Genomic DNA, 25,538 nt, shown 5'->3' on the forward strand with positions numbered 1-25,538 from the left:
AGTTGCCTGTTTCAGGTCCAGGACGGGGTCTGGGACAGATTTCCCCCGCACGGCATGCCACAATCTGGAGAAGGCATTTGACATCCTGGCGTGGTGGTACCTCTTTGACACGTTGCGACGGGTGGGCATTGGACCCCGATTTATAGAGTATTCGCGGCTATTATACCCCAACTTAACCACAAGGGTTAGAATAGGCCGCTATATGTCCTCTCCAAACCAGATCATGCACGGCACGTGCAAGGGGTGCCCCCTGTCCCCAGTTATCTTTGCTATCGCCACGGAACCGATGGCGGTGAGGCTACGGGAAGTGGGCGCACATTGGGGCATCCCACTGGGAGGTCGCACTCATTGCGTCTCCCTTTATGCGGATGATCTCCTCATATACGTTAAAGACATCAAGGCAGACCTCTCCTCCATCTCGTCCACGCTCACATATTTCGAGAGGGTTACGTGTGAATTGGGAGAAATTCTCCATCTATCCCCTGCACCCGAATGCGCCAATGTGCTCGGGACTCTGCTCTCCCTCTATGGCTCACGAATACACATCTGCACCGCTACGCCTCATCTACGTTGCCATGTTTCCGAAATACTCGAACCCTCTCCTGGATTTAGTCTCTGCCACTCCTGTATGATGTCACTACAGGATTCTCAGTCACTCTCCTTCGTTTCAGGATTTCAATTGGCTGATGGTATCAATCTCTATGCACCAGCCTTTGGACCAACTTCTTCCGTCTACTCCACACGCTGCTCTCTCCCTCCTCTCTACTTGCTCCTTGATAATATAGAGCTCACTTTCTCAATGGAAAATCCCGGTATTAGGCCGACTCCCACAAAATTCCTGTACCAGTCCCCGGCTCCCTTCGCCCTCCACAGTGGCCACCTGCGTATTGCGTGTAGAGCCGGGGAGACAAACACATTTCTTTGATAAGGGCCAGTCTTGACCGGTTCCTCTCTAGCGAATACCAGGATGAATTCTAAACACTACCTTTACCCTGCAAGCGCCTCGGACAGTCGAGGCAGAAATACAAAATGGCTTCTCTCTAGCTTTTGGGCCTGTAGGCCCAAGAAAACGAAAAAAGGCACTAAACTATGTCAAAGCGCATAGTTAAGCACTACAAATGAGCGCAAATGCAACTAGGATTGAGATGGTAGTAGATTATAGTCACCGCCGGTCTAAAAATAGACTAAAATTACCCTGTCGATACATTCCACTCCTGACTAAATGTACTAACATCGAAAGTCAAAAATAAAACAAAAGAGGAACTCAAACAGGACGTATATCAGTTGAAGAATAATAGGAAATAATACTAAAGGATCTAGCCATAACTCGTGGACGGAACATATGGAAAAAGGATGGTATACACTGAATACAACAACAAATAATAATTAAAAAACTAATTGCTAAGAAAATGCCACCTAATATCTGGCGTAAAGAATGGAAATCTGGCAGCCAATTAAAAAGCCAATCAAACCACCCTACATCTAAATGTTCCCTAACTTCTTGTGTCAGCTCATGTAACTTATTAAGATGATCTAATGGATTTAGAATGATCGGATAAGTTAAAACAACATAGGCCCTCAAAATCTGAACAGCCATGGCCATGATTTAGTAGTAAATAATCTATCGCAGCTCTATTCTGTAAAATAGCACGGCGCTTGCCTTGACTGGGTCTGATAATAAATCGGTGAAAATAGCAGAACTATTATTCAGGGATTTCACCATCCAGCAAGCAAGTTTGCCTATAGTCTTGGCATTATATACAGACAACGCGGGAACACCAATAATAGAGGCATCGAAACTAAGATATTCAGTTTTAGAAAATAAATGTAAGGAAGAATCACAGTCTCTTGAAAGTGGAGGTGCATCACGCACTATGCGGGATGACGCAGCCTCATCAGAAGAAAACATCAAAAGACTTAATCGTGTTAAAGCACATGGACCTCCAGAGATATTTGCAGGAATATAGGACCAGGACACATTGCCACAGGAAAAGAGCCATCCGGGCGGTAATAACACATGATAATAATGGAGAGGGTGGGAGATTACACCCCAATGATAGAGTATATCCATACCTACTCGGGGGATTCCCATGCTACTATTTATCATGACAATGATAACACGATTGTAATGTTGTAACAATCAAATATGGTATGACTAATGTATGACATGTCAAGATTGAAATCCAAATAAAAAGGTTTATGACAAAAAAAATCAACAACTCTACTGTCCTCTGAAAGCCGAAGATAAGGTTGGGTAAATTCCAAGGTAAACCAGTAAAGAAACAGGATATGGTCAACGATATGTTAGAGTGGAACTCTTCTTGGGAACTTCCTCACACACTACACAAATAGGAGTTATGGAGGCCTCCCGGTGAAGTAAGAGAGCTTACTTAGCCCTTCCACCTTATAGGGTGAAGTTTGAGAAGGTTCAAATGAAGTAGCTTTTTTTGGTGAGGACTCTGGCCATTTTAACACGGTTGACACAGTTGACTGCTATTTAATGTTACTGGGGATTCTTTGCCTTATGACTGGAAATTATTAAAGCATGTGAATGAATATATGAAAGATCCAATGCTGGAGAAATGGTTTGTTACTAAGAATGATCACATGGCTTATGTATTTTTTGGCAGAGCTTGATTTATGGTTTATCAGTGGTTGGTCAGTGAGAACCTGATACACACAGATTGGCTCAGTGTTGATGTTTGAGATCGGACTGATCTGTGGTTCTCAGTCATACTGAGTGCACATCTAGCCACCCTTTAGTAATATTTTACATGCGATTGGTCAGTGAAACTGATCACAAATGTCACTAGGTTCTTGCCTTTTAGCATGAGCGTTACACTATCCCTATGCTTAGGCTATGTTCCTTAATTGAGCCCTAAAGTTTCTTTAGTGTGTTTTTGCTAAATACTCTATTCTATTTATCAACAGATATACACACTAATGGAAAAGGTTGAACTGAAAAGGCAACATCCACATCTGCCTAAAAAGGACAATATTCCTGTACTGCGGATTAACTTTCTTTCTGCCAATTATCCAGAAGAAACTGATGAGGATTCAATGTTAAGTAATGAAAGTGTCTATGGTGGACCTTCATTAAAGACCAACGGTGTCTCATCACCACAATTCCAACAACCTGAGAAAGCTTGCACGCAGGTATCAAGGACACCTTGTGAATCTGAAGAGTCAGACTTTTTCAGCAACTGTCCAGCATCCAGATCTAGAGCTAGCGGGGAAGCAGCATTGCCAGACAGCAGCACGTTTCCCAGATCCAATGTAGACTTGGACGCAGCTGGAGTCCGTAACATGGAAAGGTGTGGTGGCGTTGCAGAAGACCAAAAAGATTCCTGCCCTCTGCCTTCTGCCTCATTTACACTGGATGAAAGTCAGTCTCTGACAAGTACAACCCATTTGGAAGAAAGAGGTGCTTCAAAACCGGGTAGGCATATTGTCTTCACATAGCATCACATGTAATTCACCTAGACACACATGAAAATAGGTGGGAACAAAGGTATATGTATTCATTAAGACAACAAATCTTACTTGTATTGAGCACTGCCACTCATACTCAAGCTTGAACGTACCAATGAGGCCATAACCGTTGTTGCAGCCAAGTAAACAATGTTTCCAAGCCATGACCTGTGTAAGGCAGTCTGATGATTTCCTACAAGCAGTAGGAAAAAGGGAGTGACTAGCGTTAAATAATGGGTCAAATGATCTGTTGCTTTCCACCTGCGCTCTATCAGCACAGGGCATCCTATTCTATTCCCCCTTTTTTTTACAATCGCAAATACTAGAAAAATACAGGGTTGGCTGGGTGAGTTAAACAAAACACTCACCAATGACATTTGTAGGTCACAAGTTTAACTCCCAATAAGGTAGGTCAGCCCTCCGTTGTTGTGAAGTCGGCAAACAGAGTATCATTAAACTGAATAATAGTGAAATTTGTTACTTACAGCGATTATAAAAACAGCAGAAGGGTGGCATGAAGCACTACATCATTATTTATTATTGTAATGTACAATGTGAAATCTATTCTAATAAGGGTTCAGAGGCTAGGATTATTCTTATCTTTCTTCATTTATTCATCTCAGTAGCCCTAACATCAACATAAGTGCATAGGACTACAAAACCCATGCTGCTAAGCCACACAAGTTCACCAATCATATACCTCGCTCATTGCATAAGAACATCCCCTCTTTTTTCGTGCAAAAGGCTTCATTTAAGGTACTCCATCCTCGCTACGCCTGTTTTTGTTCTGATCCTATAAAAACAAGGACATCCAAATTACCCATGCGTGAAACTGTGAGAAATCACCAATCCTAGTAAGTCCTAACATACTGTCAATGAAGCCAAAGGTTCAACTAAAATTCACAGAAAACATGTGTACTTATCCCAACGAAAGAAACATGCAGAATACTCCAAGGAAGGTAAAGGCCCTCAGATATTCCCCAGGTGGGATAATCCTTGCTTTCAAGTCCTTAATAGAATTGTAGCTTTCCTTCAGGATTGCTAGAAAATTTTACATTTTATGTGAGGGCCAGAGGCTCGAATAATGTTAGTTTATAGCTTATCAACAACAAAGGATACTACCCCATCACTGATTTGAAATAAAATTGCTGCAAAGTGGATTCTGATGACCAATCAGCCGCTCTTAGACTATCTTCAATGTAAGCTCTGAGAAAGGAGGCCTGAGCAGCCATAGCATCTCATGCACAGAGGGCACTGAGGCATCAATTCCCGGCTCTGTCACAAACCACTAAACCCACCTAGCCATTGTAGTGGAAGACATTGTTTTGAAGGGTTACTTTAAGGAAATCTGCATCTGCTGAGTGCCCACATGTCTGAATTAGTGTCATAAGCTTTAAATACATCTGACAAGACAAAGCTCTGGGAAAGCTGGATATAGGTTTTGGTTCTCCAAGAGACCACAAATGTGATCCCTTTTGGAGTAAAAATTCTAGTTGATCTGTCCAATTCTCTCACATTCAACACACGTTTTTACCAAATTAGATATAGGAGCATTGACAGCTTACCTGTCAATTGTTTCCTGGAAAATCTCAAAGAGATGAAGAACCACATTAACGTCCGAAAGGCATGCATACTTACACTTTGGAGGTTTGGACAGCCTGACACCTCTGAGGAGTCAACACACCAGGAGATGCTCACCTACAGAAACCCTGTTGATCGCCAGATGAGATGACCGATCAGACAATATAGACGGTGCCTAAAGCAAACCCTCGAGCTGATAACTTGGATATAAAAAGTTGAGGACATGCACTACATCAGTTCCTATGGGATCCAAACACAAATGGGACCATCAGCACCCAGCAGAACCCTATTGTTTACTGGTGGAGTCAGTACATGCTCTCCTAATGAGTTCTGAGGCCCGTTTCGAAAGTCCTGGGACACTCCATCAAGTCCTGTACTCATCCACGCCATCAGTGTAGGCAAACCGTTAACCAATAACCAGTGAAAGTTGCCTCTAGCGTCCATCAGTAAGGTTGGAGCCTGGGGAAGCCGTATTGATAAATCCATAGAAAGTTCTAGATGAACGGAAAAGCATGCTTGAGATCTCCAAAGCAGCATTACTAGTACCTGTGAGGATGCATCCATCGCCAGCGCAAGAGGGTCCCGTCTCTAAATGAAGAACTGACTAAGCTGGTGATCTATGCTCGATGCATACATCTCTACTTGACAGGTAGCCCTTTTGGACATGCTCATTTGGAATACAGTCGTATCCAGCACTGAAGTATTTGAGGTGTCTGGAGTGCCAGTCACAGTGCAATTGAGCCTCTTTTGCAGATATTGTGCAGTGACCAAGATCTTTCCATGAAGGCAAATATCCCAGAACTCCCTGTAGAAGTCTGCCCAGACCTTGGGCCTGGTGCTGCTGAGCTGACTGATGCAAAAGACTGTGGAAATGTTGTCCACCTTCAAGTGCCTTGACTCTTTTGAGGGACCGCACCACAAACCTGCAAGCAGTTCCAAGCAATTGATGTGCAATCCGGGTGCAGCGTCAGGCCACAGCGCACGGAGCCGCATAAGAGAAGGGGACTCCTGCAGAGGAGCGGGGGGTCTCACCACACTGCCGGGGATTGCTGCTGTCCATCGCGGAGGTCCAGAGGCACGGGACCCGCGGTATTTACTACCGCTTTGAGCGCCGCAGGAGCGGCTGAAAAACTACATTTCCCAGCGTCCCCTGCTTCTTCCCGGGGACGCCGGGTGCAGCGTCAGGCCACAGCGCACGGAGCCGCATAAGAGAAGGGGACTCCTCCCGCGTCGCGGGACCGCGCGCGGGTCGGCGCCCGGGGCAAAGCCCGGGCAAAGGGCGGGCCCTCTACGGCCCTCATCGGACAGAGGAGGACGGGGACGGGCCACCTCACTTGCATGTTCTGAGGTAAACCATTTCCTTGTATTTCCCTATTAATGCCCAAATCTAAATCAGGGGACATGCCCAATAAAATCCCGGATGACATTTTTGCTCAGTCTCCACCTAGTTTCCCATGGTTGGACGACTTAAATAGCCTGTGCAAGGTTAAGTATGTCCCTGCAGCACTACCCACCACGCTAAAATCCTGTGGCCTATCATCATGTCCAAGGGAGCTGCAATCTCTTTCTGACACGAAACCTACACCATCTAGGGTTACGCTTACCAAAAGGAAGTCTGTTGGGAACTAAGACAATGGGAGTTTTACTACATCTTTAACACCTGAGAAACCTGCCCCAAGTCCTATTCCACCATTAACTAAGTCTTCCTTTACTATCCCACCTGGTGTCAATCTAGAGGACTTATCATCTTCTCCCCAGCAGGCCCTTCTGTCTATGATCGAGCAATTGCTCAAATCCTTAATACACCCCTTGATGGACAAAATCACCACGCTGGGGAATAAGCTCACGGGGTTGGAAAACTCCATTGAATCTCTTCTGAAACCCCCAGCCCACGCTGTAACAACTCATTGCTCGTCAACAACCGCCCCTTCAAATCTCCCAAATTTGACTACACCTTCTGCGCCTATTCAATTGCCAACCACCATCTCCTCATTGCCTATCAACCCCAAAGCCCCACCGAAATTGACAATTCCATGTCACATTCCACCTAAATATGTGCGCACCACCCACATTCATCTACCTCCAGAAACTGCACCTTTTGTAATTGTTCTCACGGGAGTCCCTGAATTAACAAAAGGCAAAGTCGAGAGACATCACGAACTTATGAATAAGGTCAAGTTCTGGCTATCAAAGAACAGACCTCTGCCTTACCATCTTGATGGCCGTATAATAAGCGTCCGGAGGGTGGGATGGCTTGGTCCTCTTAAAAAAGATATCTCGGGGGACCTGATCCTGATACGGTTCAGGAGTAGACACATTGTCCCATACATGCAGACGTGGCTATCTCAAAATGGAGACGGACTTATTTCCACCTGGAACCTACAAGACTTTTACCCCTATACGTCCTACACGCTTTCCCCTAGTACCCAGGGCAGCGATTACATCCCGTGGGGTGGAGGAACCAATTTAAGTACTGGCAGTAGTTCTTCAGTGGCTTTCAATTGTCCCAAACTGTTGTATAACACTTTTCGGTGTTATAATTACTAAATCTCGTAGACTACTGTGCCATGCAACGTTGCCTAAAGGTTGTGTATAGTCTGTTTAATCCATTAACTGTGCAACCTAAAACTATCAGGAGATTTATTTATTTTAAAACGTTTTAAAATGTTTTTTAATGTATTGTAGTATTTGCCTGTATGCTTTTATGATTTTAAAAACTAAAATCGAATAAAGCTTTTGATACTTGAAATGTGCAATCCTCTTTCCTACTGAGACCAGGTACCTCTAGTGGTAATATGCCCACACCGAGACCCTAACCAAAGAGGCTGGCATTTGACTTGATAGCCAAGTCTGGCACAGACCCGAAGATGGTTCTGCCATTCCATGCCTTTGCGTGGTCTAACAAAACACTGGACTTCTGCTCTGGCTTCCGACAGAATGCAAACCTGCGTTATGAAGGATGGACACCCTCCACAAGAGAGCTGTCATGAGACCCTGAAAGGCTCGATAATGTACCAGCCCGGGAAAAATCGCCTGTATCCAGGATACAGGATTTGTTCTAAATCTTTTTGATTGAAGATGCAGTTAAGAAGCAAAAACAATACACTGCTGGAAGCCATCATGGCCATATAAAGCAATACCTCCTCCACGTCAGTCATTCCTTGTGTCCTCTCCCTTTTTGCCTTTAGCATCATGAACCTCAACATTCAATGCAGATTGATTAGGGAGCGATACATTGGAGCCAATGAGGAGAGGAGAGTGCAAGGATTGCCCCTGTTTTCATTCCATTTTCCCCAGGTTTTCACCCATTTTCACCCATTTTTGGGGACCTTCATATGTCGCCTTCTCAGCCACCATGCACCATTTCATGCCCTTCTTCCAGTTCCCCAGTTCTGGTGCCTGCTGCACTCCCCACAGCCTTGCAATATTTTGCTTTGCTATCGCCAGTCCGAGGGTCATCCCTATAAGCTCCATGCGGGTTAACTTTGTCTCATCCCAGATGTTCGATAGACACCCTTTTACAAAAGTGCTCATATTGCTCAAACACATCTCAGTCATACAAAACAACCATTGACTCCCAAAACCGCTGTACCTCTGGGCAGCTCCACGGATTGTTAAAGAATGTGCCAACCTGGCCGCTTGACCTATGACAACCTATCTCACTTGCCCTACCCATTTTTACTGTGGTGGTCTGTACATAGTAGGATCGGTGGAGAATTTGTAGCTGCACTAAAGGGATTCCCACCCATATGCCCACCTCTTTTGGGGACGCCAGGGTCTCAGGACTTCCATCATCCTCCAGGCCGTCAGGGTCTCACACCCATTGTTCCTGCAGATATTTCAGGGCATCTGGTGAGGAGTTAATTAGTTTTTGGTACGTGAGGGAAGTCGCCCATCGGCGCATGGATTCGTCCAGTATACTGTCCTCCAGGTGCTCAGACTTTAGGAGCTCCGCACCTTTCGGCAGTGCCGTTTGGTGTGTGTGTGTGAGGTATCTGTTGGTAGCGGTGAGTTTCAATGGGGGCCAGCTGGTACTCTCATTGCAACTCAGGAAAGGGAGTCACCCCTCCTTGCATTCAAGGATCTCCTACTCTCAAGAGACCAATGAGATCCTATTTATCAAACCCCTGTTGTGTTCCTAGTGTACCCAGTTTTGCTGTATCATAAAGGGGGGCTGTTGGACCCCTAAGGTTTGTGTGTTTAGTTCCACCATATACGATGGCCCTGAGGTGCTCCCCTGGCTGGTTTATCCATTCGGAATGCTGGTTCTTCCGCAGTGAAGAAAACCAAGTGAGTAATGGTGGTTACTTGCACTGCCCAGTAGTATTTGTGGATGTTGGGTAGGGCAATCACTTCATTATACCATCCCCTCATTAATTTTTTTAATAGCTATTTGGGCCAGGCCCCCATCCCAGACCAATGTCCTGATTTCGCCCTCAATTGCTTTGAAATAGGATGTGTGGACCATATAGGGCGTGTTGTGTAGGGAATTGAGAAAACAAAAGTAAGGACATCATTTTAACAAGCGCAGCTCTGCTGGGAAGCAACAGAGGTAGGGATCTCCAGTGTTGGACAACTAGCTTCAGCCGTTCCAGTGGTGGTGCCTGATTACTGCTATAAAACAAGTCAGGGTCAGCTGTAATGTACCGGAATCTACCCATGGTGATCGTTAGCTCGTTGCGGGGCAGTCTTGGTGTTAGTCTGTGTAGGATATATAAGGAACTGAATTTAAATTACATATCTGATTTTATACGTGCACGGCCTGCCCTTTTTGGGATATCAGTTTGAAAGAAACAGGCAGCCACATTAACTCAAAACATCATAACAGACTGCTTGAAGTGTGAAAGGGGGATGGCCATTCCCTGGCTATCTGGAGTGTACCAGAGCTTATGCAGTGTTAATAAGGGTTCTATTTTCTTAAACCCTAGTGAAGTGGAAATCGTAAATAAAAAAGAACTTAGAATCACGCTTTATTACTCATATAGAACTGCGAGAATTGTGCTGGAATACAAGAAATACCTAGTTTACAGTTATATGGCTAATGAACGGCACTGCTGCCCTCTACCGAGTTATCTCACTCTGCCTATGAGTCGTTGGGAAAGGAGCCTCCTTTTCTGCTTGAAGGCTGGGACAGTGAAATTTGCATTGTGTTTCCCTACGGGTCATCACTCGAAGCTTGATTCGTTACCCTGCCCATGTGATGGGGTGAGTGGTCAATCAACCCAGCATTTCTTGTTTTCCTGCCAATTTTACATGGAATATATTAAGTGGCTTCTTCTCCCATTCTTTACTAAGAGTAGGCCTATTACCCTGGCCTCTGCCTACTCACATATGCTTGCCTTAGAAAATGAACAGTTGGTCTTTCGCCTAAGCACATTCCTGAGAATTGCTACCAGGGCACGCAAGTCAATGCTTATGGATTGAGTTTTAACAATGTACAGAGTGTTCCTAATTAACTAATGGATTGGTTTATATATTAGTGACCTATTTATGATGAATTTTTGTTTTAATTTGCCACCTTAGTCATGTTATTGTGTTTATACAACTGTAATTCTTGCTACTATATATTGCTAAATGTTCTCTTAATTATTGTTGCACTTTTATGGATACATTGTTTATCCGAATAAAGTTTGTGAACTGATATAAGGGACTTCCTATAGATAGTGGTATATCCTGAAAAGCGGCCGAGCAGGGTAAGTATTTGCATTAATCTGTTTAGCATGAAGACAGTGTTTGTCATGTAAAGCAGAATGCCATCTGTGTAAGCGATATTTTGTCCTCCCAATGGTCGGTCCAGGCGTCAAGCGAGAGCACCAAGGCATCCTCCTGAAAATTGACAGCCTAGCTCAGTACGCCATGTAGGCGCAGTAAGTTAAGAGTAGCGCTTCTTCCTGGCATAAAACCAGATTGATCCAGGTGAAACAGAGTTGTGATCACCTGAATCAGTCGGGAAGCCAGTACCTCGGCTAGTATTTAAATTTTGCATTTAAGAACATGATTGGCCGATATGGAGCACAATCATCTGGTGGTTTACCATCCTTGTGTATAACCGCGATGGTGGCCAATCTTTGGTCACTAGGGAGGGAGTCCAGTTGTTGACTCTCTTGACACATTCATAGCAGGTGAGGGGTCAGTTTGGAAGCGGTCAGTTTATTCAATTGGCACACCATTGGGGGTCAACCGCCTAACCAGAGTTTAAGTCTTAAAAAGCTGGGGAGTATAGCTGTGTATAGTAGGCGGCGAAGGCATCTGCCCTACACTTTTCTATGCCTTGCCCACTTGCCCATGGCAGTCTGTACCTTCAACACCCAACGGTCAGCATGTCTAGCCAGGCCAGAGGTTTTTCAGCCTTATTCCCAACCTCACAGAGGAGAGGTGTTGCTCTATGGCTCACTCTAGCTGCATCTGTTGCTACGTCCTTCTACTCCTTGTTTTAGGCCTAGAGTGTGTTTGGTTTCCAACTCATGAATCTCTTGTATCAACATCTCTTAGCTGGCCCTCTTGTGTCCCACTACTAAAGAGAGGCCTTCTCCTTTAATTACCGCTTTGTACACCTCCCATAGGGTCTGCGCGGAGTCAACTGGGGAGTCTTTGTGTGCAAAATATTGATCTGTCGTCTCGAAGAGGACTTCTCTGGTCCAAGGTATTTTTAGGTACCAGGGATTAAGTGCATCTCCCAGCGGTCTGCTCTTCTATGGAGGCTAAAGACTGCCTACAAAGAAACAAGTTACTTATCTGTAAGTACAGTTTTCCAGTATTGCTATCTTTCAAAGATTCACATGTCTGAATCATTCCCCGTCGTCGTAGTGAGAGTCCAACAATACATAAATAACAAAGTACTAAGTAATAGATTATACCTTTCCATAGGCTATTATGGTAGCAACCATATTTTCTATAGCCTATTAGTCTCCTCTTACAAAAAGAACCAAAGTGAAAACTCAGCCAATCAGCACCCAGCACCCTCTAGAACCTTCCCAAGAGAGGCTGAGTCCCTCAGATTTTCCAGCACGAGTAAAGAAAGTACTGTATCATTATATATAAATATATATATATTCCAAAAACACAGTTCACCAGCCAACCGTTGCTCCGCTATGTTACCGGTGCATCCTCGGCACGCGGTGAAACGCGCAATTATGTTCCACAACACCAGTCTCTTGATCTCAAAAAACTGCTTCAATCGAGTGCACTCTCAAGCCATACCCGGGGTCAAAGCTTTACTTTTTTTTTTTTTAACTTTATTTTTGGTTTATACAATCTGTTTAAACCCCCCCAACCCACCCCCCCCAAATTGGCATTGTTACAATTCATTTACATTCGTTCAGGTAACGCCCTACGCGCCCGGAGAGGTACCATACCTGATAACACTTTGGCAGCCTGCACAGCAACCCCTGAAACTCATCCTACACTCTGCTGATGAAGGACAAAAATCCAGAAACACCGGTGTCCAGAGTTGGCCTGCAACTGTGCATCACACTTCGGAACCTTTGATAAGCGCACCCGCTTTGAGAAAACTACATCTACCGTGATGCTCCTGGGGTATACACGCTGGAATGGTGGAGTAGCGTGCGACCTATGAACTTTGTACGTCAATACAGCTCCCTTGAGCCTTCGAGCTGACGAGCTCAGGTAACGCCCTACGCGCCCGGAGAGGTACCATACCTGATAACACTTTGGCAGCCTGCACAGCAACCCCTGAAACTCATCCTACACTCTGCTGATGAAGGACAAAAATCCAGAAACACCGGTGTCCAGAGTTGGCCTGCAACTGTGCATCACACTTCGGAACCTTTGATAAGCGCACCCGCTTTGAGAAAACTACATCTACCGTGATGCTCCTGGGGTATACACGCTGGAATGGTGGAGTAGCGTGCGACCTATGAACTTTGTACGTCAATACAGCTCCCTTGAGCCTTCGAGCTGACGAGCTCAGGTAACGCCCTACGCGCCCGGAGAGGTACCATACCTGATAACACTTTGGCAGCCTGCACAGCAACCCCTGAAACTCATCCTACACTCTGCTGATGAAGGACAAAAATCCAGAAACACCGGTGTCCAGAGTTGGCCTGCAACTGTGCATCACACTTCGGAACCTTTGATAAGCGCACCCGCTTTGAGAAAACTACATCTACCGTGATGCGCCTGGGGTATACACGCTGGAATGGTGGAGTAGCGTGCGACCTATGAACTTTGTACGTAAATACGGCTCCCTTGAGCCTTCGAGCTGACGAGCTCAGGTAACGCCCTACGTGCCCGGAGAGGTACCATACCTGATAACACTTTGGCAGCCTGCACAGCAACCCCTGAAACTCATCCTACACTCTGCTGATGAAGGACAAAAATCCAGAAACACCGGTGTCCAGAGTTGGCCTGCAACTGTGCATCACACTTCGGAACCTTTGATAAGCGCACCCGCTTTGAGAAAACTACATCTACCGTGATGCTCCTGAGGTATACACGCTGGAATGGTGGAGTAGCGTGCGATTTATGAACTTTGTACAATTCATTTAGACAGTTCGACAACCTCATTATGGCAGTGGAGGACACACATACCACCTGAATAGGTAAGACACGTGAGCAGTAACAGAAAGGCAAAGAATAAAAAATGCTAAACAGTTGATGGACAGAATGCAGAACATTGTCATACATTCACCCCAGTACAGAGATCTGGGCCTAAATCCATCGTTTTTTTGCACTCCACCCCACCCCAGTTGCATTTATCACCCCGAGTGGTATGGGTATGCTCAGACGTGAGTCCCATGCTCTCCACACCGCTGGAGTCAAGCTATCCTGGCTGAAGACGGCTGATAGCCAGAGACCGGTCCTAGGATGCTTGATTCCGGTCCAGAAAAGACATGGCTTGGCAATTCGGGCTGGACTGTTCCCATGAGGCACAGGATCAAGGCTGATTTGCATATGGCCATGTCTGAACTGAGGTGGTGTGGAGTGCAAAAAAACGATGGATTTAGGCCCAGATCTCTGTACGGGGGTGAATGTATGACATTGTTCTGCATTCTGTCCATCAACTGCTGGTTTTGCATGTCACCCCGAGTGGTATGGGTATGCTCAGACGCGAGTCCCATGCTCTCCACACCACTGGAGTCAAGCTATCCTGGCTGAAGACGGCTGATAGCCAGAAACCGGTCCTAGGATGCTTGATTCCGGTCTGGACTGTTCCCATGAGGCACAGGGTCAAGGCTGCTTTGCATATGGCCGTGTCTGAACTGGGGTGGTGTGGAGTGTACAAAAACGATGGATTTAGGCCCAGATCTCTGTACTAGGGTGAATGTATGACATTGTTCTGCATTCTGTCCATCAACTGTTGGTTTTGCAAGAATAAAAAATAGCATGAGGAAGCAGCCGAGCACCGCCCAATCCCTTGTAATAAATAAGCCCTAGCAGCCCCCCCCCCCCCACCCCCCTCCTCGTCAGACCCCGTCCTCACTGGCGAGAACAATTTGTCGCTTGCCCCATCAATCACTCTAGGATGACCGCCCCCTTTCTGCCAGCCCGGAGGCACACATAGTTCGCCAAGCGAGTAAATCATCCTGCAGCTTCTCATCCCTTCGCATAAGCTGCATATGCGTTTCCTCAGCCAAGGACCATTCCCTCACATCCTTAAGCCAGGTGGGAACCTCTGTCCCATCCAGGTAATCACCACCCTAGGCCTAGCCAGTACCAGCATTAATTGCAATAGTTTGTAGGAAAGGTTCCTTCTATTGGGCGTGGGAACCAGCGCCAACAATGAAGGGGATTCATGGCTATCCGAAGGCCTGTGGTGATGGGTATGGGCTCTACTACCCCCATCCAGAAGCTCTTGACCAATGGGCAGTCCCAGGCTAAATGTAAAACCTGTTCCCCCACGCCACATCTGGGACAGCTGTCCCGCCTGTCTCCAGAGATACGTTTCAATGATATCGGAGTCAGATATGTACGGTGCATGAAGTTAAAGTGTATTAATTTGAACCGTGCATTGCACGATACCTTACGCGTAAGGCACCCTATACGCTTCCGCTGCCCCTGTTCCAGGGTAGCGCCAAGATCTGCCTCCCATGACAGGGAGGAAGGCGGGACCGGTGGAGTGGAATCCTGTTTCATAGCCGCATATAGCAGAGAGATTAATCTACGCCCTCTACCGCAGGAAAGAAGGATGTTTACAGTGTGGGAAATCGGGGGCGCGTCCGGGAACTGAGGCCAGGCGACCTTCACCACATCTTTGAGTCCCCGGTAGTGCAGGTACTGCCCCCTCCAAGACCAAAGGTCTCCTCTGCCTGCTCATAAGACAGGAAGGACTCGACGGGGTAGAGGTCAGCTAGGGGCTCACATCCTCCCGCCCGCCAGTTGCAAAAGGAAATGTGCTCCTCCATGGTAACTAAAGGGGCCAGGATCTAGATCGGCAGCTCCCTATAGAAAGGACGCCCGCCGTAAAACCTTCTCCACAAACCGCTGCCAGATGCCAGCAGTGTGGTGTACCACATATGACAGTGTGTCGTCCGCTCCCCTTCCCTGCATCAGTGCGACCTGTAACGTCCGCGCGCTCGCTCGGACCGCCAAGAGTCGCGTCTCACAGCTGTCTGCGTCCGCAAACCACCGGGCAGCAGGCTGTAGTTGTGCCGCATAATAGTATAAGTCAAATCGCGGCGCCTCCAGGCCTCCCTCCTTGTAGCTCCGAACAGCAGTATAGAGAGCGAGTCTACTGCGCCATCTCGCCCAAAGCAGAGACGTAAGCAACATCTTAATGGTGCAAAAAACTCGCGGGGGAGAGGACACAGGGAATTCTGGAGGACGTATAGAGTCGTGGGAAGCATTACCATCTTAGCGACGTTCCAAAAGGACACCGATTGCTGTAGAGACGTAAGAGTCCGATCGATATTCCGGACCAGCAGCTGCGAGTCTGTCGGGGTTCCTGAATTCAGAGATAACGGAATTTCTCCTGTTCCCTGTGCAGCCCAAGGTCCGGCAAGTCTGTCAGAGGTACCGAACTATATCCCGCAAGCAGGAATATCAAAGACTTGCCGCGGTTACGTTTCAGTCCCGATGCCTCGCTGAACCGATCCAGGTGGTGTAGCAAGATCGGCAGTGCCTTCCGTGGAGCCTTCAAATAAAATAAAGTGTCATCCGCATACAAGGAGACGACATTGCACATGTCTCCAACAGTTATGTCCTACGGCGCCATTTCCGTCGGGCAGCGGGTTCTATGGCCAGGGCGAACAGGAGTGTTGAGAGGGGACACCCCTGGCATGTACCCCGTCTCAGTTGCCACTCCTTCGATCCTGCCGCTTCCAGTCGCACCCTGGCGAGAGGGGGCCTGTATAGGATGCAAACCCAGCGACAAAAGTTGGGGCCCAGCCCCACTGCCCGGAGGACCTCCAGCAGATACCCCAATCGGCTGTGTCAAATGCTTTAGCGAGGTCGACCGACACCAATACCATTTGTTCCTCCCTGTTGCGAACCTCGTGCATATTGTGACTCAACCGCCGTACGTTCATGGCAGTGTTGCGTCCTGGGATAAACCCGCACTGAACCAGTTGGGACATGTGCGGCGCCAGACGCATGGCCAAGAGTTTGGTCAAGATCTTCATGTCAGTGTTGATCCTGGTGATGGGACGATATGCCGAAGGGTCATACTTATCCCCCCCGGCTTCAGGATCATACAGATTTCTCCCCGATTCATGCTTGGTGGGAGAGCCTTGCGTTCGAACGCCTCAAGAAATACCTGCAAGAGGAGAAGGGAAAGTGTACCCTCAAATGCCTTATAAAATTCAGGGGGGAAGCCATTGCTCCCCGGGGATTTAGCCCGCGGCAGGCAGGTCATCGCCGCACGCACCTCACTCAGTGTTACGGTTTATTCTAGCTCGTCCTGCGCCACCTTGGGGAGGGACGACAGGGTCAACCCCTGAAAGTAAGGAAGATAAGAGGTCTCGGTGATAGTGGGGTCCGCGGCATACACCAATTGTAAGTGAGATTTGAGGGCTCAGAGGATGCCCACTTCTGAATGGACCATACTACCCCGCAGGGCCACTATCCGCTCCGGGGGTCTGCTCCCGCCTAAGGATCCAGGCCAACAGTCGGCCCGATTTATCGCCCTCTCTGTGAAGGCGCTGCCTATATTGGCCAAGGGTATACCTGTCAAGTCGGTCTAGGACGTCATGAACATGAGACCGAGCAGTGTGTTCCGCCTCTTGCTGCAAGGTATCTGGGTCAGTCTATGTTTGCAAGTTTAAGAGATTATCCTCTGCCTCCTGCAGGTCCTGGTGGAGCTGTCTCCGGACCCCATAAGTGAGGCCCATACACGCTTCTCGAATCACCGCCTTCAGGGCGTCCCACCTAGGAGCGAAAGTAAGCTCCCCTCCCTCCCAATTGAGGTCTACGTAGTAGGTAAGGACAGACTCAATATGCCTCCTCCCCACTTGGACTTGAAGGAAATCTGCCGGCAACCTCCAAGTCCAGGGGCGGGAAACCGGAGTCCCCCAATTCAAGACGCACGCCACCGGAGAGTGGACGGATAAGAAGTGGGCCTGATGCATAACCTCAAGGGACATATTTAACTCCATATTTGCAACTAGTATCCTGTCCAAGCGACTATGCGTGTTGTGTGTGTGTGGGGAAAAACATGTGTTCACTTTCTGTGTCGGGTTTCTCAGGCGCCAAACATTAATACCCCCTAAATTCCCCATGACCACCTTAAGCTGAGCTGTCATACGTGGCTTTGTGCCAGCTCGGGCGGAAGCCTATCCAGAATGGGATCCAGAACACAGTTAAAGTCTCCGAACCAAAGCAGAGGCGCCTCCAGGTCGGGGATGAGGACATCCTGCAGGGTCAGGAAGAAACCAGGGTCATCTATGTTGGGTGCGTATGAATTCAGTATGGCGAGATCTCTGCCATCCAGCTTAGCTCGCAGTAGCAGGTATCTGCCATGTATGTCCGCCTCCACATACTGGATAGCAAACGGGACCCTGGGTGCCACCCAGATCAGGAATCCCCTGGCATATGTGGAAAAGGAAGAGTGGAACACTTGGCCCCGCCACTTTTTCCCCAATGTTTGGGCACCATCATCGAGGTGGGTTTCCTGGAGGCACGCAATGGAGACTCCATGCCTCCGAAGGAAGGACAGGACCCTATATCTCTTAGTGCATGTGCCGAGCCCCCTCACCTTCCAACTTAAAAACTTATACCCCATGTCTGGTGACGTGGCCCACCCAGCCTTACAACTCTACTCCTGGTGCCACCAGACCCCGTGCCCAAACTGCATTACATACGATACCTGTAACATTTCCCCTCAATAATAATAATAATTTTATAGAGCGCGAACAGCTACCTCGCCAGGAGGTGTCCCGGCGCTAGAGAACAGGTTTGACCATGAGGACTGGAGTGATAACGCCTAGCGTGGTTGGGTAAAAAGCCAGGTCTTTAACAACCGCTTGAAGCAGATTTCGGAAGGGGCTTGCTGAATTGCTGGGGGCAGGGTGTTCCAAAGTGTCGCAACATTAGCCGAGAAAGTTCATCCTCCCAGCTGAGCCCTTTTTACTCGTGGGACGGCAAGCTGAACGCGGCAGTTGGAACGGAGAGCACGGGCCTGGGTGTATCTCGGGAGCAGAGTTTTCAAGTAATTAGGGCAGGTGCCAAACAGAGATCTAAAGACCAACGTGAGTGCCTTGAATTTGATTCTGCTGGCTACTGGTAACCAGTGAAGTGACCGAAGATACGGAGAGACCGAGTGCTTAAAAGGAATCCGCATTAGCAGTCTCGCAGCCGCATTTTGGACCAGTTGAAGTCTTTGAATTAGGTATTTTGGTAAGCCCAAATAGAGGCCGTTGGCGTAATCCAGCCTAGATGTCACTGCGGCATGGATTACTGTTTTTCGGCAGCTCTCTGGTAGAAGTCGCAGAATCTTACGGAGATTCCTCAGCTTACTCAAACAGCAGCCGACTACTTGCTGGATGTGCGAGGTAAGGGACAAACTGTCATCCCACCGCACTCCCAGATTTTTTGCCGTTTGTCTAGGTGAAGGGGCTTGTCCCATCTCCGCTGGCCACCACAGCTCTGAGGGTGGAGGGAGGCCTTTACCAAAGAAGATCACTTCCGTTTTGTTAGCGTTGAGTTTTAATTTGTTCGTATTCATCCAGCAGGCCACATCTTGGAGACAGCCCTTGAAACTCGAGAAGGACTCCTCCGACACCTCTGAATACGGAAATACCAATTGGGTGTCGTTGGCGTATGAAATTGCCTTAAACTCCCTAATTGGCAATCAGCGTGAAGAGTGGAGCAAGGTAGATGTTGAATAAAAGGGGGCTGAGTGCCAACCCTTGAGGGAAGCCACAGCTAAGTACTTTGGGTGTTGAAGAGACAGTCCCCAGCGCCACCTTCTGTGTTCTCCGAGTCAGATACGAATGTATCCACCCCAGTGCCTGGTCCTGGATGCCTATCTCAGCCAGTCGCATCAAGAGTCTAGCATAGTCAACCGTGTCAAAGGCGGCCGACCGATCCTGGAGTACCAACATCGCTGAGCTTCCCGAATCCATCGACCACCTTACTGACTCTGCCACCTCAATTAGTGCTGTCTCCGTGCTGAAGCCGGGTCTAAAGCCTGATTGCGTCTCATGCAATATCTTATTGTCTTCAATGAATTTGCTCAGCTGGCGCTGTATTATTTTCTCGAACATTTTGCCCGGTGCTGCTAGCAGAGAGATTGGGGGAAGATTGCTGAGGTCTTTAGGATCCCCATTTGGTTTTTTCTTAAGCGGGAGGAGAGTGGCATGTTTCCATATGTTCGGGAACACCCCGGAGGAGATGGACATATTCCAGATCTGTTGTAATGTGGGGGCCACAAATTCAGCTATGGTGCTCCAGAGTTAAGGTGGACAAGGGTCGTCCGGTCAACAATCCCTCCCACGAGCAATATACTTGCAACAACAAAACATGCAGGTATGCCTTTCCCCTGCTGGTGCCAAGACTTACACAGCTCCCCCATATGCCCAACAGGGCCAAACCACCCAACAGATGAAGAGAAGACTCCCCTCCCCCCACCCAGCTCCCAACGCAACCAGTTAGCATGACATTAACATGGGACTCGGACCCTCAGAGGTGAAACGAACACATCTGCCAGAATATCTGCCCCTCCAGGGACCACACCTCCCTTCCAAACCAAAGGTGTCAAAAACACTTTCCCCATCGGAAGTTAGTCCAGGCAAGTCAGCCAGCATTCACGTTGCGTGACCAACCAGAGCGCCACCAGATACAACCTTCAGGACCGGGCCACAGACACAGTAAATCCCCGGCCGTTTCAGGGATCGTGTCGACGATAGGTAGGAGAGTGTCCGTGGTAGGCTGCAGAGTGTCTGGAACCAATATCTCATTCTGAGGCGGATCCATCAGAGGCGCAGGGGGCCCCTGGGCTCCGGCAACTCAAGGCGCAGGGCTCCATCGTCGCCCACCGTGACCCGCCGGCACTCCTCACGCTCAGCATTGTCAGGGGAACGCCTGCTATTGCGTCTCATGTCCCCCATGTTTTCCGGCTCCACCACATACCCCCTGCGGGAGGGCATCCACCCTGAGCTCCAGCCACTCCCATACCTCCTCAGGGGCATCAAAAAAATGTGCCTTTCCCTGGGATATGACCTTAAGTTTAGCGGGATAAAGCAGCATATACTGCAGGTGTAGCTCCCGAAGTTTCTGCTTGACTGCCAGGAAGGATTTCCGTTGTTCCTGAACTTGGCGAGTTTATTCCGGGAATACGGACACTTTGGCGTTTTCTAAAGTAAGGTTCGCTGATTCCCTAGCATCTCTCAGGATGCAGTTCCTGTCCCGGTAATTTAGAATCTTAGCGATGAGACCCCGCGGCGGGGCGCCGGGACCAACGCTCCAAGGGCGCGCTCAATTACAAATACATCGAACTGTCCCGTGGGGCTAAGTGTTGTGCGGATCCAGTGTTCCAGAAAGCGCTCTGCATTTCCCATCTCCATGCGTTCCGGAATTCCAACGACCCTAATGTTACTGCAGCGTGTCCTCCCGTCAGCATCCTCCGCCCTGCGCTCCAGCACCCCCGTCGAGGCAGCGAGCTGCGAGACCGATTGAGTGACGCCACCTCTACCTGCAGCTGAACGATATTCCCCTCCGCATCGGTGACTTTATCTTTTACTTTATGCAGGTCCCCTCTCGGAAGGTTCACATCTATGGACACTGTCTCGATTTGCCTTTCCAAGGCGGAGTGGGACCCCTGTATTGCTTTCAGCAGCTCCGCCCGGAATGGCTCGTCCGGGACCTCACCCTCGCCATCCTGGCCTGATTGACACGTAATGCGCTGTGAAGGACGTTGTTGGGTGGTGTACTGCGTTATGGTGTTTGGCTGTGAGATGTGGGCCATCTTGTCCTTTCCCTTCGCAGGAGTCTAAAGGGACCCCCTCCAGGCGCCCCAAACAGCCGAAGTGCCCCCAAGCAGTCCCCTCTCAAAGGCCCGTGGAGATGCGCTGAGTCCACGACAGTCTCTCTGGCTGTGAGCTACTGCGGTTATTCACAGCACCAGCCCCCACTCACCACTGCTTCATCCGTGAAGTGTCTGTCTCATATAGAAGGATTCCCTCTGAACTCGATCACCGCGCCTCGAGAACCCGCAGAGGCCTGAATGGCGCAGCAGCAGCGGATCCCCAAGGAGAGCGGGCACAGTGCCAGGGTCTTAGACCGTCCAGGTCCCCAGGGTATCTACAGCAGTCACCACTCACTCCACGTTATCCAACCAGGGCAGCAGCGTAGCAAAGGGGCATCAACGTCCTTTCTCCCCCCCACAGAGTGGCCCCGCTCAGCTACTCAAGCCCCCGCGGCTCCCACCGCTCCCCCATGTGGGCCGCGGTCACAATCCAGGAGCAGGATGAGGGTCCGACCCTCCCAGGGCTGTCACAGTCTTCATCCAGGGCTGCCGAGACTGCTCACTCCATAGGCTGGCTCTGGCTCTTCAGTCCGCCAATGCAGGCCTCTATCCCGAGGGCCTCGATGGGCTTCTGTGAGCACTCACTTGGTGGGCACCTCGATGACTGCGGGTGCCCTCCGCGCCAAGCCGCTGTCCCTGCGAAGGCCGGCCTCAAGGAACATCCATTACACGGGCCACCTCCTCCCCACCAGCGCAGGCCGCAGTCCAGGCCAGGCCCGTACCCCCGGCTGTTGTCCCCTGGGTCCTCAGGGGATGCTTGGGCCCCCTCCAATGGCAGCGGAGGCCCACTCGGATCTTCAGGGGCAGGGTGGGTGTCCGGCAGGGACAGGAACTGTGGTCTGCTCCCGCCACTGCTCATATGCCCACAGGGCTCCGCACCGCACATGAGGCCCCCGATGGCAGTGGGCGCCTCTCTGGCTGTAATCGCCTCACCGTTAGGGCCGATGCAAGGGAGTCCGGCAGCTCAGAGTCCGGCCGGCGCCGCAGTCACGGCGCCCACCCTCCGTAGGGCCAGACGAACCTCCGGAGCAATGTGCTGAACGGGAGGTCCCCGATGGCAGCGGGCACCCCCGTCACAGTCTCGCTATCCAAAGTTTCGGCCACGAAGGGCTCCCAGTTTGCAGGCCGGTCTCGCCACGACGTAGGCAGCAGCACCGGCCTCACGTGATTTCGAGGCCTCTGTCCCACAGCCCGGCTACTACCACTGTCCACCGGTCTCCAGTTGGGCGAACTCCGGGTTTGGGTGTGCCCCCGGGTCTCCAAGACTCCTGGACCTCTTTTGCTTGGTCCGAGCTCCGCAGGATCAAATGTTTCACAGGATTTTTAAGCTGGCCGGCCGGGAGCTGAAGGAGCTAATGTCCTGCCAGCCATGCTGCTAGGCCACGCCCCTCCAAAGCTTTACTGTAATTCAATTATGCCTCCATTTCTAAACGAAAATTACATACATTCAATATTAAGGACTGAAACAAAACAATACAAATTTAATATAATATACTGTTTTGTTGCCAATTGAATTACTGTCGTATTCATTACATACCACATTTCATGTGTTACACTGGCGTCATCATGTAATATGCATACATAGCAGAATTGATCTATACCTGTCATTTCCACTAGTGACGCTTGTCCTATTGTTGCCAGCTTACGCATGCCGCTATAACTTAATTGCGCCCTGAATGGGTGCAATTCATTTATAGCGGCATGCGTAAGCTGGCAACAATAAGACAAGCGTGGTATGTAATGAATAATTCAATTGGTAACAAAACCGTATATTATATTACATTTGTATTTTATTGTTTCAGTCCTCAATATTGAATATATATAATTTTTGTTTATAAATGGAGGCATAATCTAATACAAAGAATGTTGAAAATTTGGATCTAATGAAATACAAATTGTATTATATTTTGTTTAGGATGTATTCAGGACCACTATACGATGGCAGCTAAAATGTAGTCCATTGTTTATTTTGATGCACACGCAAAGAACACTTTCTATGTTTTCATTTTCGAGCACAATGTTTATTTAAACACGTTTAACCCCTTAGCTGCGGCGGCTATTCCGCCGCAGCGCTAGGGGGAGAGGGAGGCCTGCGCAGCGCTCCCATACTTGTGACGGAACCGCTCCGTCACAAGCCTCGGGTGGGCTGTGCTTGTGTCGGAGCGGTTCCGTCACGGCCCCGACCGCTTATTAGAACGCTCCACGCGAAATCAGTGCCGCGCAGGCTCTGCGAGCGGGCCGTGACGGAACCGCTCCGTCACCAGCACAGCCCACCCGAGGCTCGTGACGGAGCGGTTCCTTCACGAGCACGGAACGGGTTAAGTAAAGTTGTTGTTGACACTGACTAAGGCGGACACCCTGAAACGCGTTTGGCAACATTTGCAGAAACTAATAATAAACTGATTTGAAGTAAAGCTTTGACCCCGGGTATGGCTTGAGAGTGCACTCGATTGAAGCAGTTTTCTGAGATCAAGAGACTGGTGTTGTGGAATATATATACAAGTCAAAGAAAAAAACACTTGTGAATGGTGGGTAGAGTTACAACAATCTTTTACATAATAGTAAACCAAAGAGGAAGGATAGTAACAGAAAAGAGTCCATGTTATACCGGTAACATTAAAAATCCAAGTAGTAAATATTCATCATGCATAGAGTATTAAAAAACACATTAATGTAATCAAACCTCTCTTAGAAGAGGCTTACGTTAAGAAAATAGGTTTCTCAACACTGCTTGTCTCACAGATGCATCAGCACGTTGTGATCATTCCAGGCAATAATGCTGCGCAAACATGTGCGTTGTCTTCCAAGCAGCAGCTCTACAGATTTTTTTCAAGCAGCACTCCTGCAAATAGGGCAGTTGATGCAGAAACCGCCCTAGTAGAGTGTGCTTTCACAGTTCTTGATAAAGACTTGCCAGCCTTGTCATGGCAAAACTGAATTGCGCACGCATTCCATCTGGATATAGTAGCTTTGGAGACTGCAGTACCTTGAGAGTTCTGACCATAAGCTACGAATAGTTGATTAGATTTTCTGATGTCTTTAGGTTTTTGTAAATAAAATTTAAGGCATCTCTTGAGGTCCAGAGTGTGTAAAGCTCTTCCAGCAGGTGTGGAAGGGTTAGGGAAGAATGTCCTCAGAATGACTGGTTCATTCAAATGGAACTGCGTGGGGACCTTGGGGATGAATTTGGGTTTAGTCCTCAAAATGACCATTTGATCTGTGAATCTCGGGTACGGATGAGATATAGTGAAGGCCTGTATTACACTAACCCTTTGGGTCGAAGTTAGTGCTAAGTGCAACCTTCCATGTCAAGAACTTCAATTCTGCCCTGTGTATGGGCTCAAATGGTAGTTTTAACAACTTAGCCAACACCAGGTTAAGCTGCTATTCCGGCGGTGGAGCCTTGATGGGTGGAAAGGCTTGAAACAGACCCTTCATAAACTGTTTAATGATTCTTGAAGACCATAGAGATTGAGGACGAGGTGATCGCCTGTACCTTGATATGGCTGCCAGGTGAACTCGGACTAATGAGTGTGCTAGACCAGATTCTGCTAAAGAAAGCAAATAAGGTAGTATGTTTTGTGGAGCAGAAAGAAAAGAATCAATCTTCTTAATTTTGCACCATACACAGAAACGTTTCCATTTAAACTTGTAAGTCTTATTGGTGCTTTCAGCTCTAGATTTGCTAATGATATCCTTGCAATCTTGTGAAATCTTTAACTTTCTAAATTCCAAGAATTCAGGAGCCACGCATGCAGCTGCAGCGGGAAGCTGGGTCCAGGTGACGCACTTGGCCCCTGTTCTTCGTCAGTGTTGGTGTTAGTAGCAGACGGATGGGTTGTGCTTCTGAGAGAAGATGTTCCGTGTACCAGTGTTGTCTGGGCCACCTAGGGGCTATTAGAAGAATCCGGCAGCGCTTCCATTTCATCTTTGTGAGAACACTGGGTATTAGCGGAATGGGGGGGAAAGCGTGAGCATAGATCCCTGACCATATGGCTATGTCTGAACTGGGGTGGCGTGATGAGCAAAATAACGATGGATTAAACCCAGATCTGTGACTGGGGGT

General features: G+C 48.5%; 1 protein-coding gene across 2 annotated transcripts in view; it reads left to right on the forward strand.

Annotated features, from left to right (window-relative positions):
- Positions 1-25,538, forward strand: part of IRAK2 (interleukin 1 receptor associated kinase 2) — a 183,049-nt gene that overhangs the window by 142,544 nt on the left and 14,967 nt on the right. For both annotated transcript variants that reach the window (XM_086939230.1, XM_086939229.1), the window contains exon 12: positions 2,932-3,439. In XM_086939230.1, the coding sequence (XP_086795356.1) occupies positions 2,932-3,439 (508 nt within the window). The remainder of the gene's footprint in view (positions 1-2,931; positions 3,440-25,538) is intronic.

The sequence above is a fragment of the Lissotriton vulgaris genome, chromosome 9, assembly GCF_964263255.1.
Source record: "Lissotriton vulgaris chromosome 9, aLisVul1.2, whole genome shotgun sequence".
Lineage (NCBI taxonomy): Eukaryota > Metazoa > Chordata > Amphibia > Caudata > Salamandridae > Lissotriton > Lissotriton vulgaris.